This window comes from Orbicella faveolata, unplaced genomic scaffold (assembly GCF_042242905.1).
Source record: "Orbicella faveolata isolate gen_17 unplaced genomic scaffold, um_ofav_v1 contig_4, whole genome shotgun sequence".
NCBI classification, from domain to species: domain Eukaryota; kingdom Metazoa; phylum Cnidaria; class Anthozoa; order Scleractinia; family Merulinidae; genus Orbicella; species Orbicella faveolata.
In genome coordinates this window covers 2958170-2974515 of record NW_028301569.1, presented here as the reverse complement: position 1 = coordinate 2974515, position 16346 = coordinate 2958170, and the positions used below count along the sequence as shown (strand labels likewise).

Sequence of the window (16346 nt, the reverse complement as noted above, 5' to 3'; positions counted from 1 at the left end):
AGAATATCTAGTTGTGGTTCTAAAAAGAACGTACAATGTAACGACAGTTCTAGTCTAATAGAAATGAAACGTAAGTTAGCTCATACAATCGCTGTGAAAGTGTAGACAACGTGCATATCATGGAACGCATGATATACACGTAGCAAGACCGGATGCCAATTACTTCAAGGAAATACACAGCAAACAAACCAAAAAACCTTGATCACATTGTCATAAAAAATATATACAGTCGAACCCCTATCAAGCGGTCAGCTGTTAAATGCCCAGCCGCTATGTATCTCAGATATCAAGGTTCCACTTATCAACCGCTCAACAACACCCAACGAATTGAGGATCAGTAACAACTGATTTTCATACAAACGCTCAAACTTGACTTTAATAAAGATGTTCGTTACTGTTAACCTAATCAACATAACAGAGAGAGGAAATTAAAAAAAAAAAAAAAAAACTACGAGCATGCAGTTTACTATCAAAACTTCTATCAACGAAAATTGCCCTATTAACCCAAAGACTAAATGTTTACAGAAAACTGAAAATTTCCACATGGATCAAAGATTTCCTGTCGCGGACCTATCAAGTGTTCTCTAAATCATTGATTGAACTGGTGGCAACATCAAGTCTTCTTCCCCTTTAATTTTTTTTCCTAGATGACTCTGTTAATTGTATTTATTTTCCAGGCCTAACACGTATTCACTGTCCATAATTAATCCATAATTCATTTTCTCTTCTATAGCTAACACAATTTAATTAAAAGTACTTGAAAGGAAATGACTTTACTCCATAAATTACGAAGTCACTTAGCTTTTCCCTTTACAAGTTAAGGGATCAAGCACCTTTTGAAGCTTAATTTCAGTCTCCAACATCGTGCAGAGCTCACATTTCTCGTCCGCCGATGTTGCTAATCTGCAGAGTGCATCGTAATGACGTAACAACTCTCAAGGTACACTCCACAGCTCCTACGACTCAACGATTGGATAATAATGGTCTAAATCTTACTAAATGATACATCAAGATTTACAAAAAATAGCACTTGCTACCCTGCCTGATACAGAGATTGTTCGAATGACGCTTATAATCTCGTTAATCTACAATGACATGATAAAAACATTTTCCAACGTTAACGAACATGTCCAAGATTTTAAAAACATCTCGTAGCATTTCTAATGCAGCTGACGTCACTAGGCCAAATGAATCCTCACCCCACTCTCTGTTGAGAAACAAAAATTACGATTTCTCAACTTCCATATGCCTGGTATTTTCAGTGCCCTGACTTCCTATTACTAACATCGAACCTATTATAAGAATAATTTCACATTAGTGCGTCTTCCATTAGAAGTGTAGCATGATCACAGGAAAATCTAATTTGACGGTCGACACGATGGGCTGGGGATAGCTTGCGATCATACCATTCCTCCTCATCTCTCTCCTTGGAAGGTTTTCCTTTCCTACTCTAGCCTCTTCCAGGCGTTCAGTTAGTTGGGGCGCAGCGCGAAAAACGGGGAGCGAAAAAGTAGGAGAGAAGCGTGGCGAGAGAAAGCGAAAGAACGCCTGTGGGCAAACTTAATAACAGGTCCTTCCCCCCACCTATAGACCGCCTACAGGGACCCGTAACGTGACCGCCAGCTTGTGGCTTTCAGTTGTCAGCAGATGTGTTTAGAAATAATTCTCGGGAATTGTAGGAAAAAAAAATCGCTGAAAGTACCAAAACGACAAACTAACGCTAGATCGCCGACTAAAGATACTCCTTTCGCGAAGCAGGCTAAAACCTACTCAGAGAGATCGACAGGAATCGACTGGAAAATCACGGCGTTTTTTCCCGAAGTAAAACTACGGCAGTCTCTGAAGAAAAATCAGACGACGATAAATGATAAATATGATATCCGTGATAAGAAGCAACAAACTGTACTTGCAAACAGCTCAAATCAAACAGCCAGGCCCTAACAACGCAACATAAAAAGTGTCCTTTGTAAACACGCGTGTACAAATGTCACGAACCGCAGGAGTCGTGTAGGCCCGTCAATTACACTGACCGCCACCATATCGCATTTCTCATCTGCATCAGTAACGCCCGAGAGCTGCCAAACCCTGTCAAAATTAACCAATCAGAGGATATACCAGATCCTGGTATACTGTTTTGTTAGGTTTGCCCACAGGCGTTATTTTGCTTTCTTTTGCCACCCTTCTCCCCTATTTTCTCGCTCGCCGATTTTCGCGCTGCGCCCTAACTATCTGAACGCCTAGTAGACGCTATTCCTATACCCCTTCCGCAACCTCCCCTCACCCAAACAAAAATAAATAAATAACAATATTAAATTAACTGAAATAAAAGGACTGATCGCGGGTTAATCTGTTAAATAGGAAAAAAGGGTTGGATGGCAGGCTTCCAAATCACGATGTCAGTTGTCTGCTGTGATGTAAAACGTGATCTTTATGTCTTGAGTGCGACTGAACGCAAATCGATTATAATAATGCACGAGGAAACACTACTCACAAATAATATTCCAGTTCGACTAATCTCAGTTTATCACGCCCGAAATCTGGTCGTCGTACTGATGACCAAAGTGTTTTTGTTTTTTAAGCTCTACCCGGCTCCTTTCTCTTCAGAACAGTAACAGTGGTAGTGGTACTATCAAAACCTGCTACACCAGGAGAAAACTGCGAAGAACTCATGACGATCGCTCGATGGTCTCAAATGACTTTTTCCGCGCATCACTTGGTAGTTCTTCTTTCGAAAGGTTTTTTTTTTTCTTTTTTTTTTGCGATCTTTCGTAACAAAATAAAGCCAAAGCATTTTAGGGCCGGTTATTATTCAACAATTCTTATATGGCTTTGGCTTACGACCGATATAACGCGCGCTCTGATTGGCTAAGAGCGAGATATGAGCGGTCATTATGCAGCCGTAATGCCCACGGGCCGATTACGGATTATGCAAATTAGGAAGAGCCCGGCTCGGAAAATTCAAGCGGCATTGAAACGATGAAGGCCGATTGAAAACAGTAAGAGAAGTAAATTTAATTCCGAGTAGCGAAAAGTTTAGGGATTTTTCCTTAATAAAATTTATATAGAAGTCGTTTTTGACTTACCGGTAACCTTGGCGAGCACTAATGAAAAACAAAAACAAAGTTTGCCGAGTGTTGAGTAAAGCTAAAATCGCCAAGTGAAAAACACCATCGGCAGATGTGTCGCTTATCCTGAGCAGAAAACCACGAAGAAACTTATAAGTTATCATCTTAGTCACAACAGTTAGCGAAATATTCAACTCCGTTTCAGTTCTCATCAAATAGATTCCCTCGCTTTAACACAAGCAAGTGTACATCAGCTTCCAGGATCATCAGATGTAAACAATCGGGCGATTTCTGTCGGTAGCAGTGTTTCTGATACCTGCAGGAGGTTTCAGACGCTCACTAGGCTTGAAAAGTTCATTCATAAGTCCCAGAATGAAGAAGGTCAAGATATGTTGTCGAAGGCGAATGCGATGATCGAGTTATTCTGAGCAGTGCATTCTGAAGCATTAGTATTTTCTTTCACCGAAAGACCGTTGGTTTGGACCATTTTGAAGTACTTTCTGTCTTTTCTATATGCGTTGACGTTTCGCCACAAAAGTTGGAAAAACTCCCTCATGAATTTGTGGCACCACGATACTAAAATACCTTTTTGAGGGCTGTGGCAATCATTTTTCCCGCAAAGAAATACAGTGGTGAAGTTCACTGACTGTGTAGTTTTGCTCTGGGTTTGAGACGATGAATGAATCGGTAAACGCGCGCATCGCCGGATGTAAATGGACGACTTCCGGTCGAATAATTTTTTTTCTTTAATTCGTGAGCCATATAATAAACAACTTAATAACCTCGACTGTTCGGTCGTTACGGGAAAATCTCAAACCTCGGCCTACCGTATTGACCTCGCTATCGCTCGGTCAATACGGCAAGACCTCAGTTTGAGATTTTCCCGTAACGACCTCACTCTCGGTTATTAAGTAGTTATTATTCGCCAAAGGCGAAGTGAACATTGGTGAATATTCACCAGTGTTCAGTGAGCCTGAGGCGAATAATTGTTTTAGTATAATTTTCAGAGGTGAATATCAAGGACTACAAAATAACGGACTAGAACATAAAAACACAGACGCAATTGTTCGTGTGCATATGTGCATTCACGTATGCAGATGTAGTTTTAATAATAAGCTTACATGTACATCGATTGTCAATCAATTTACTCATCGAACTCAGCAGTAAAACAAACGAGCGAAACACTACGAAAAATAAATTAATCCGGTACCTTTGTTTTATCGTTGTTGACTTCATTCACAGTTGTCATCATCGCCTAAAAATGAATAGCTTTAGTTTGAAGAAAAATAAATTTCGGTCAATCGATCTGACCTGCTGGCGATCGACGCAACCACTGCGTTTACGATTCTCAAAAGCCTTGAATATGAGTTCTTGAAAAGATTTTTGGTCCAAGGGCGACAGCAGTCATTTTGAAAATTATCCATCCTTTCAAATATCCTGGACTTGGAAAGATGTCTTTCGAATAAATGAAAACTTCATTCAGCAATTGTCCGCCATGTTTACTTGCCGAGATGGCAAAGATGGCGAGCTTAGTAACCAAGCTCCACCGGGGTGAATATAGCGTCATATGATGAGCTCTTCGACCAATCAGAATGTTCAATTCTTTTTCTCGCCACTGGAAATTATACTAATAAATGATTATTCACCTTGGTGTCAGTGAATAGCTAAGGAAATAGCTGTTCTTTAATCTAGCTTGGCTAAAATTTTCCACTATTCTCTTCAAATTAATTAAAACTAAATTAATAATTAACAATTATTCCATTCGCGCTTGTTGGATATGAGATGGTAAATAGCCAACGAGGCCCGTAGGGCCGAGTTGGCTATAACCAATCTCATATCCAACAAGCGCGAATGGAATAATTGTTTTATTAAATTCGGTGCATTTGTATTCTTGGAAATATAGCTTAATTTTATTGGATTTTAATTTTACAAAACGACCGGAAGTCGATGTGATAAAAACAACAACAAGTGGGAAATCACATGACATGCGCGCCGTTTGTAAAAGTAGTTGAATGAAAAATTTGAGAGCGAAGCAAGCGAATTTGTTGAATGAAATTGCAATCAAGTAGAATTCAAGAAACGTCTATCAAATGAAGGAGATATAACCTTGGTCAGAAAGTTTGAAAAGCGTTCAAGTTCGAGTCATGGAGAAGAGCCAAATAATTGTGCACTTGCACATTGCCATTGTAATAATGCTGCGGAAAACTTTGATCGCCATGCATGTGACACAGACGTTGTGCCAAAATTATTCTCGACAAGATCTCTCTCAGGATTCCCTTGCTTTGAAAGCCTTGGCATTTCGAGCTGTATGTGTGGAGCTCATTGTTGGTCAGTTTTAGAGTCAAGGACAGAAACTATCTTAGCGTCAGACTCATCTTCAGAATCTCCGAGGCCACCCTGGTGGTTTTTCGTGGCTGGTAAAGAACCGGGCTTACTTCGATTCAGCTCAAAACACTCAACTCCTTGAGGTGTTTTTCGCAAGGACAGAATTGTTGGCGCTAGCTGTCGTTGATTCTCTCGTCGTCGTCGGCCAAAAAAGAGACTGAGATGAAACTAGGTCGTCCTCTGTAGCTGTGCGGGATTCTTGCTCTCGGCTGATCCGAGCTTGCTTAGTCGAACAGTTTCCTCATCTGCTCATTGGAAACTGGTTTCTTATGGACTACGCCGGCAATTATGCCTGTTTACCTGCGGCCTTTTACAAATGCATATGCTCTAATAATTTATTTGCCTGGTCAGAGATAATGGAAAACGGTTTGTTGTGCGGCGGCGTGTGAACGAAATGATCAACTGGCGGCTTTAATGGATTTAATCAATGAACTTTTGCAATACGTGTCATCTTTCTTCCTCGCAGTCGAGTAAAAACACTTCAACTGAACATTCAGTTCTTCTTTTGACATTTCTTATATCGGTTTCGAAAATTTGGTGCCACCAGGACTAGCAAGCCATTCTGTTCAGGTAAAATTTGTTTTTGTTACATAATCTTCATGAATGCGTAAAATCTCGCCGGTCATATTTTAATTTTGCAACTTTAAGGGAAACTTAACGTATACGTGCCGTTAAATAATCTTATCTCGAGCTTTGTGGCTTTTTTGTTGTTACTGGGACGGCATTGTCCTTAATTCCCTGTATTTCCTGTGTAGATAGCTCACCGAATGTACTTTTTTTCACCCATTTTTTTTGTCGGCGAAACTTCGCTTCACGCGAAAAAGCTCATGCCGAGCAACATTTGCCGCTTTCATTTCCATATAAGGTCAAACACAGGTATAATGGCTGGTAACCGAGATCCAGTGAACCAATCAGAAAGCTAGAATTGCATTATCCGAGGATGAGAATTTAATAATTCAAATTATACGGACAACAAATTTTGGCAACTCACATTTTTTGCAGAAATTCCTGATCAGATCCCTTCTTCCCACTATCTCCAGTCCTCTCGCCAGTTCCGCATAAGTCGCGGCGCTGCCTTTAGTTTCCATCCATCCCCTGAGCATTGCGTAACTTTTCTCGAACAAGCCTCTGATACCTCCATCAATTTCGTCCAGCTGTGGGTCTTTCAATTTCAAGGCTCTCCCTAGCTGCTTCCAGTTCTTCATCTCATGGGCAAGACTGAGGACCTCTTTTGGGTCTGGCCTTCCTTCTTTAAAGACCACGGTGGCTGACGAGAAATACAGAATTACAATTCAACTTTTGATTTCCTGGTTCTCTCGTAATCTCCCAGCCCAAAACAGACTTTCCCCAATTGGTTTCGTGTTTGTTAATAATTTAAGGTTAAAATTATTAGAACGGCCTAAAGTTCTTCTTCGCCGGATTCTAATATTTAAAAAATAGTGAACAGATCGAGATTGTCCATAACGTGAAGCCAAAAAGAAAAAAACCAAACAACAATAAGCAGCAAACAACAAAAACAACACCGAAAGCGAACAACAACACATTAAAAAAGAGTAAACAATTGCAGTGCATTGTTATGTAGCATTGTTGAGACTAAACCCTTAAGGTTATTTTTGGGAGAACACGTAAGGAAAAAAAAATCCTTTAGACCTCAATGTGTTGCAGTTTACAGTTTAACAGCTGTTGACTCCCTCAACTGTCATCAGGCCTCCAAGCGTACTCGATAAAACAATATTGAAATGATCCCAGGAACGTAAATTGCAGTGGAGTGTTGAATTAAGTGAGCGTTGAGAAATCGATCGAGGTAAAAATAATTTGTATTAATGGTCTTGTAATTAATAATTGTACTGCTGGACTCTATTTGATTAAAGATCTACTGACTCCCATCTAGTAACTATACTCTTGCCAATGGGTACTACATACGGCTGGGGGTCTCAACATATTCCTCGCCACCGTCTTGACAACAGTACTTTTCCGCCAGCTCTGGCCTTTCGACAGCATCGTGCTGTAACGCTTGTCCGAGGTCTTCGTAAGTCGGTGGGTTAACTTGCACCTCAGTCCATCTTTTCAGCATGCGGTAGCATTGCTCATATTGGCCTTCATTGTCAGCCTCGACCTGGTTCAGATCGGCATCAGCTATACGCAGTTGTCGGCCTAGAACTTTCCACTTGGGACCAACTTCTCGTGCCAAAAGATGCAGTTCATCAACAGAAGGCGACCCGGACTTGAAAACAAGACTCCGCTGAGCAGCTAAAAAAACAAATCATGGACAGTCCTATTACGTTTCTTCTACAACAACCAGACCTGAGGTCACGTGCAAGGAAATGCATGAGTGGAGAGAAACAGCGAATAATTAAGATACCTTTTTGTCATACTTACTCTTGAACCAGTTACGTTGTTTAGCTATCAGAACAACCTGATGCTATTGATACTATTGCATTCAGTAAACAACATCGCTTAAGTTATTAAAAGTTCCGTCTATTTTTTGGACTTATGAAATTCTACAAGTTAGTGTAAAGCCATGTTCGCTTGACGTCATATCGCGCTGGCTAATTTGCTAGACACTATTAATGAACGTGGCATTTGTTCATAGCTGGTGCAATTACTAAATTGTTAACTGTGATGTTATTCACTAAACAGTCGATAAAGACTAAAAAGACTGCCATGTTCATACCTGGGCTTCTACTGCTGCTTGCAACATCCTGGCTTTCTTGACGATTGAATTCTTTCAATACTTGCCGGTGTTTGGGGTCGTCTGAGAAGTATAAAAAAGATTGGAATTTGAGAGAAATCGTTACAGATAAACGACATTGCTTTGTCATTTTGCTCTTATTATAGAATATTTAACAATAAACGTTCAATATATACTTTATCATTTTTTCTGAAGGAAAAATGTGCTAAAGATGTGTACTGTATATATTATTGTCTCACTTAGTACTAGTTAATCACCTTTTCCTACAAGACACACTTTACATGCAGACTATATTTCAATTTCCAGAGAAAATTAATACAAATATGGACTAATCCGCGGGTAGTTTATTCGGCTAATCTAGGCCGATCAGTTATATATAAGGAGCAAATAATGGGCTTCTTGCGGTTTCCAGCGATCTTTGCTTACATCATAGTTTCAATTTGCGGCTTCATTAGTATATACGACTTTGCAAAGAGGAGGCATTACGATACATTGTAGATATGAAGAGAAACTTAATAGAACATGATGAAATTCTTAGCTTTAATATGGAAGGAGACGCTGGCATTCAAACACTTGGAAATTTTTGGCTGGCAAAAGCGCTAACGAGCCCAAACAAAATCTTTGAAGAATGTGTTTTTAAGCCTGCATCACGCAAAAAAGTGTGTGATAAACCGGACATAAAATCGTGTTATGCCTTTTCAAGATTCAGAACTGGTATTTTTGTAGCTCGATCAGAAAATAAATCACTTATTCTAATGAGACAAATACAGTAAAGAACGATTCGCCAGCTTATGTCTTGCAAGTCGAATTGTGAATCACATTTTAATGACTTCGGAAAGAATTCAAAATGAAAAAGCTAGATCTCGTATGATATCGCTTCGTGTTGTCACTACCAAACCTGCACCACTATATATTGGACTTACCTGGTCTCAAAGGGTACACTAAACAGGCGGGCACCTTCTCATCATGGCGATAACACGTCACGTGTCCTTTGGGGCACTTGCGTTGGTCCAAATTTGACATAGGGAAGTTACCAGGATCCTGAATACTCACACGTGTGCAGTGAGGACAAACAACCGAGCACTCCCACCTCAATCCCGGCCACTGTGCCATCAAGTGTGTTAATTCTTCGTGGCAAGCAAGGAGTATCGTCCATAGCTCAAGTAAATCCAGTCCCTCGACAGCCACTGTTATATTGGATTCTGCTCCTTTAAACGATTTGTGAACCAACACCTGGGATTGTTTCACCTGCGCATATACTCCATCCTTCCAGTCATGTCGACTTTTCAAGTCTTGTACATGACGGTGAAGGCGTACCACGAAGTTATGATAGAGCGGCGTCGGACACATGACCGGATACACGTATTTCAGAGACAAACGATGAGATCCCAAACAAGGGGCCTCGTGCATCAATTTCTTTACATAACACACCTCTGGGACATCGTCGGTCAAGAACCAAGGAAAACGAAGCCCGTCTCGATGAACTTCCTTTTCCATTGGATAGCACAAGTCAAGGTGAGTGAACAAGTCGATCATGGCATCAAACACATCTTCTTCAATCCGGTGGTCTCTCCATAGACCCTTCAAGAGCGTCCGTGACAGGATTCCTCGTCTTAGCAAATCTTGCTTTGTCTCCTCGAAAGAATCTGAAGTAAGGAAGTGTTTAATACTACCCCCAAAAGTCAGGGAACCGGTGGCCACCTTGTCTGAAAAGACAACCTTCATAACTTCCGTCAGGAACTCTGCACGGTGGAACACAAACTTCTTGAGCTCGTCTGAGTGTTGGTACCACAGCAAAATCCCTGCGTTATGGAAAAAGCTTAACATTGTCTTTGTTGACTCATTCTTGGATTTAAACAATCTCATGAATATTTCCGCAACGCCTTTGTTTCTGGAATCGACCAGCTGTCTAACGACGTCAAAAGTCAGAAATGGTCGATTCTTAGTCACTTCGGAATTCTGCAGGTCATTGTAAATGTGCACCCAATTGGAAGGAATGACCTTTCCATTCTTAACGACAAAGTCCAGAATACAGCTCCTTAAATCGCGTATACCTTTGAAATCGTTAGAGGACACTATAACAAAGTCTTCAGACTTCAGTTGGCCGTCCTTGAAATGAAAGGAAAAGTGCTCCTTAACCATTTCCACTTTCGAGAACAGTTCCTCTTTGTTCTCTAGGCAATCGACATGTGTTCCTACCAAAATGACTCGAGCTTCAGGTACGCGGGTCTTCAACACATTTATCCAACTGCCCATGTCTCTCAAGAACGTCTCCTCAGAATATCGCGCCAAATTAACCACAAGGAGCACTAGGGAACTTTCATCTAAAAAGAGATGATGCACTATCTTGTAGATGTCATCTCCTCCAAAGTCGATCATTGACACGTCCAGCAGTGTCTCGTTCACGTCAATTTCCCAAGGGATCCTATCCAGTACGATGGTTCGGTCTTCTTCTTCAACGCAGGATGGTTTGTTCTGTGCTAAAGTGTTGGCCAAACTGGTTTTCCCAGCTCCGCTCGAGCCCAGAAGGACAACCTTTTGATGGAATGCCTTCCCTCTTCTTATTTCGTGTAGGTATGTCATAATGCTTGATAATCCACGCTGCCAAACATCAACAGGAGGAAACTTCAGCTGTGGATTTTTCTCAACTTGCAACGATGTGAGATTTCGTAACGTATCAAGGCCAAGAGGCAACTTCTTCAGTAGATTTTCTGATACACAAAGTGTAGTTAGCCATTTTAACTGACATATTGTCTCTGGTAGCTCTTTCAAGCGGTTGCCAGACACATCAAGAGTGGTAAGGTCCTGTAGATTGCTGATATCTTCATTCATTCTCTGCAGCTGGTTTGAAGACAGAGTTAGCGTTGTTAGCATTTTTAGCTGGAAAATAGCTTCTGGGAGCTTTGTCAAGCGATTGTGTGACAGTTCCAGTGTAGTAAGATGAGCGAGATTTATGATATCTTCGGGTATTTCTTTCAACTGGTTTGATGACAGCTTCAATATCGAAAGCGTTGTCAGCTTGAAAATAGCTTCTGGAAGCTCTTCTAAGTGGTTGTCAGAGACATCAAGTGTAGTAAGTTGATCAAGGTTGATAATATCTTCGCTTATCCTATTCAGCTTGTTCGATGAAAGGATTATTGTTGTTAGGCTTTTAAGGTTGAAAATCTCCATCGGCAAATTCTGTAGATGATTCCTCGCCAGATTTAGCGAATCGAGTTGACGAAGGTCTGCGATGCCTTCTGGAATCGTTGTAAGACAGTTGTCAGACACATTCAAGGTTGTTAGCTTTGTCAGCTTCAAAACAGACTCAGGGACTTCGGTCAGTTCGTTGCCCGCTAGTTGAAGGGAGGTTAATTCGGTGAGATTTGCTATACGATCAGAAAGTCTCTGGATTTCGTTGTACCCTGCATCTAGTGTTAACAACGATTTCAACCGGAAAATACCATTTGGCAACAAATGTAGCTTGTTACAGCTCATCAGAAGCGCTTTTAGGTGAGTCAGGCATGCTATCGCTCTAGGCAGGGACACCAGACGGTTGAGCGACACGTCTAATGTCGTCAACTTTTCCAGCTGACCAATGGCTTCAGGTAATTCAAATAAGTTGTTTCCTTCCAAACGAAGAGTGTTCAATTGATGCAACTGTTCTATGTTCTTCGGTATTTTCTTTAAAGAGTTCCATGATATGTCAAGGATTGTCAAACGTTTCAGAAGGAAAAGGGTCTCCGGCAGTTCGTCCAGCTTGTTCGTGCTCAAGTTTAGGGTTTGAAGCTGGCTTAAACCAGATAAGGTTTCAGGCAGTCTGGAAATTTCATTTCGGGACACGTCCAGATTGACAAGCCTCTTCAACTGACAGAGAAAGCTCGGTAATTCTCTTAGCTTGGTTCCTGCTATCCGAAGTGTTGAGAGCAGGCGCAGATTCGTGATCTCTTTTGTTATTCTTTCGATTGGGTTTGATGTTATGTCTAGAGTAGTTAGCTTCTTTAACCTACACAGGTTTTTCGGAATCTCTTCGAGCTCGTTGTAGCTCAGATTAAGTGTGGTGAGTTGATCAAGATTTGATATTGATTCAGGTAATCTTGAAATTGTGTTGTATGCCGCGTCCAATGTTCTCAACGTTTTTAACTGACAAACAATACGGGGAAGCTCCTCCAGTTTATTTCCACTCAGCACTAAAGTTGTAAGCTGGTTTAGATTCTTCAACCCTTCCGGCACTTCCGCTAGTTCGTTGTCTGAGAGATCGAGAACTTCTAAATCGGTCATTTTTGTGAGGGCATCAGGAACTTGGGCGAGTTTTCTTCCTTTCAGACATAGTTCCTTCTTCCCGTCTGCATTTAGGCGAACTAAACTCTTGACGTCTTCTTCTAGAACACCATTCATGATTATTTCCAGAGTAAGAATTTGAAGGCGATTTCTTATTAATCTGGAAAAAAAAGATATCAGGCAAGCTTAGTAACATCCCCTGGCTTGAATACGGTCCATTGCTATCAGTGCAAGTCGAAACTGGTATTGTAGAACTACGCATTTTTTTTCTGCGATTTCTTTGATAATGCTGTAGCAATCGACACCAGTTGTACAAAAACTATATCACACACACATATATAAATCGCAATGATTTCGTGGCAGCAAGCAAGTGGAGTTAATGGTCCCTCTTAGCGACGAGCCAAAGGCAAAAATAATAATAATAAAAAAAAATAACAATAAAAAAACGAGGCAATGCAAGTTGTACGAAACATTGCTTAGTGTGTAAGCGACCGTACAACTTTATCGACGATACTTCCTTTCGTTATACCGTTTGAATTGTTCTTTCAACAAACATTAAACAGAAACAGAACTGCACGTTTTTACTTTGTCTTTCTTTAAAAGGTTACTCTAATGATTAATTTGCTCTTCAAGAACGCGTAGTGGGTGAAAACAATTTATGCAGTTTTTGGAGAAACCAGTCAATGAAAGCTCAAAACATAAAGGATAAGCCAGCCACGAAAATTGGAAGAGCATGATAACGTCATTTTCATTTTCATTTCACTTGATTATTCATTACATGTCCTTTTGCATTTTTGCGGCATATTTTATTTTTATCACCCTTGCATTTTAATTTCTCCTCTCATTTATATTTGCTTTGTTCTCTGTTGTTGTGGCAACTTTTATTTTTTTTTTTTTCTGGCAACCTTTAAAATTTCATTTAATTTGACTTCCCGTTACACATGTAGCTATTCCTTCACAAGCAGACGGTTACATACCTCGTGGTACCAAAAATAAACTTGGGTGATCAGGACAGATCGACTGTCAACGTCTTTAGATATTGACATTATTTACCTTGCAGACGATAAATGCGTCTCAGATGAAAAAGTGCCCCTAGATCTGTTATGTGCGGAAAATAAGACGCATTAAACGTCAGACGAATTAAACACTTTCGTGCGACTGGAAGACGCACAAAACGGACTCATTACAGTATCAGACGTTTAATTCGTTAAGGTAAATATGAGATGTACAAACGAACGAGCATATCTGAACTGTGAATCCGCTACACTTAGATCTGTGATCAGGCGACCAACAGTCCTCCAACATTTTTTTCTCTGTAAATCTTTTTTGTTACCTAAATGCCCTTAATGTTAGACGTAAGTCGAAGATCACAACATCGTTCTTTGAATACCGGCCGGTTTAATCATCAACCGACGCCAGGTACATCTGAAGGTACATCTAAGACCATGTATAATGCAAATACAAATGCACGTACGTGTAAATAAAAATGTAACATTGTAAAAATGCAACGGTAAAAATGCAACGGCAAATACATAAGCAGATAAAATGCAAGCGAAAGACCACAAATGCTAAATGAAATAGCGAAAACAGACACTGCAAAACCAAGCGAAAACTATTAAATGAAAATGATATGACATCGTTTGTACATGTTGTTCTCTTTCTCGTACGGTCAAACCTGTATTAAGCGGACCCCATATTAAGCGGACACCCTCTATTAAGCGGACAGCAGTGCAAGTCCCATTTTTCCTTTCCCACATTCACTGTATTCAACGGACACCTCTATTAAGCGGACGCGGACACCTTAAACTCGACTTTTATGGTCATTACTATTGTTAGAAACCTGTATCAAACGGACACTGCAGAAATAATGCCTGATTTTTTTTCTCCACGTTTTAGTAGATCGGCCATTTAAGTTTGCCAACAAACTGAGCTGTCACAGAAATGCAATATTCTGTAATTTGATTTTGTTTTTACAGAACTTTTGTTCTTGTTTGATTTTGTGAACCTTCACATGATTTGATCAGTATAGATACTGTTACTGTATACTTAAATCGCTTTACCTCATGTACTTGTCATTGTTTATGGAAATACGGTATTTCAGAGTTATCAATCGTTCACGAGAATGCTATTTGTCCCTTTCAAGGTCTTTTGATACTGACCAATATTGATAAATTATCCTTTTAAGACGAATTCTGAGGAAACCTGTATTCAGCGGAACCCTGTATTAAACGGACACTAGCAAGGGTCCCGAGGGTGTCCGCCTAATACAGGTTTGACTGTGATTCCATAGCGGTAGCGGCGAACTCGAACGCTTCTGCTCCTTTGGCCTCTATATACTCTATTCTTGTAAATACATTTTCGCATTCGTTTTCTTTGTCTGCTTTTAACTGCTGTTTACTTAAAACATTATTGTAATGGAAATAAGAGTACAGAAGTTATTCGCGTGACGCACGACGGACTAAGCGAGAGAGGGACTACTCGTAGTCTAATTTGTACTTAAAACTGGCATGACAGCGTTAAGCGTGACGATTAAAAGTGTGACTAAGAAACCAGAGCCTGGGGTAAGAAGTGTCCTAATTCTTGGCATAAGGATTAGACTGTAGCAGGCTATGAAAAAAGCGGTCACCAGTGAAATTAGTTTTGGGAACGTTCCTATCCATCTGTGTGTTTACATGGGAATTAGCTTATTCGAAGGTTCGCTAACTGATCGTTTACTTCGCGCACTCATGTACATTCTAAGAACCAAAACATACAGTTCTAAATACAGCAAATTAATGCTAATTGAGATTTTCATACACAAATGTATTCAACTTGAATTCAACGGCGAAATTGCAGATTTGAAATATTGCTGTAAGGAGATGAATAAGATTCACTTTATGCACGGCCCTCGCTTCCGGCTTTTCTCAGTACATTGAACTACCGTTCTAAACCATTTCTCCCAATGTCCTGTGATTTTGCGCTGCAAATCCTACAGAACAGCAATACCCACCGATAAGACAAGTGGAAAGCTACAATAGCAGGCGAACTCATTAGATGAAAATTGAAGCAGAAATAATTTGAAGTGCACAATTGAGGTGTAACGACACTCACGATCGACTATTTATGTTGCAATGCATAATAGTCATAATGTGATCACGGAATAACAGAATCGCCAAACAGCTTCAAATTTCTGTCTCTTCGAGCCTTTTGCTCTCAAGACTGACCTAACATTGTTACAATGCAAGAACATGTTCAATTCCTGGCAACCTAAGAGAATTATTGTAATATTAGTATAATTGATACCTGATAAGAATGCGCTTTGACAGAACTGCCTGAAAACCAGCTGCTGTCTCCGATTGAAGCCAACTCTGGACGGAGATTGTCGTTTTCAACAGCAGATCAACAGAAGCTAGAAGGGGTCAGATGTCTCCATCGTAAAACGTAACAGTCTTTGGTCTAAATATTGTGCAGATTCGTGTCATCGTGCATACAAAGAATAATTTCATTGGGAGTGAGACAATTGCGGAACCTGTCTCCCATGAAACTTTGCAGTCACACTAAGATATAGTCGTTCCCAGTGTCTCGATTTCATTTTAAGGCAAGTAGGACTGGAGACGGAAGTAGAGGTCGATAGGGCAAATCCAAGGGAAATAGTTTTCAAAATAACAAGGAATTCGAAATAGCCGTGTTCCAATGAGCGGGCCACTGTATCCAATTAAATAACTGACAATGTTTCAATAGAACCGACTAAAACAAAACAAAAAATATCTATTTTTTTTCTCCCTTCGGCCTGGGCACTCTTCCCCACGACTCATCCCTCATTTGTCCCTTGTATATAATTCTATTTGTTACAGTATTCGTTTCAGTTTCCTACTACAAACTCTGGTAGCGTGCAGTGTCCCATTGAATGTTCACTCCCTTAACTAAAGGTTTACAAATTTCTGCGAGGTGGCAGAGAGGTTTAT

General features: G+C 40.3%; 1 protein-coding gene across 2 annotated transcripts; it reads right to left on the bottom strand.

The window, feature by feature from the left end:
* Positions 1 to 348: 348 nt before the first annotated feature.
* LOC110055352 (uncharacterized) lies at positions 349 to 16074 on the bottom strand. 2 transcript variants are annotated; one of them, XM_020761737.2, is made up of 6 exons: positions 15685 to 16069; positions 9066 to 12562; positions 8125 to 8205; positions 7374 to 7700; positions 6442 to 6717; positions 349 to 1207 (listed from the first exon to the last, which is right to left on the bottom strand). In XM_020761737.2, coding segments are annotated over exons 2-6 (4140 nt in total). In that variant the 5' UTR covers positions 12520 to 12562; positions 15685 to 16069; the 3' UTR covers positions 349 to 1205. The 2 variants fall into 2 exon arrangements, with proteins under 2 accessions (XP_020617396.2, XP_089132091.1); XM_089275965.1 differs by lacking the exon at positions 349 to 1207 and having other exon boundaries at positions 2762 to 6717; positions 15685 to 16074.
* Between the last annotated feature and the right edge of the window lie 272 nt (positions 16075 to 16346).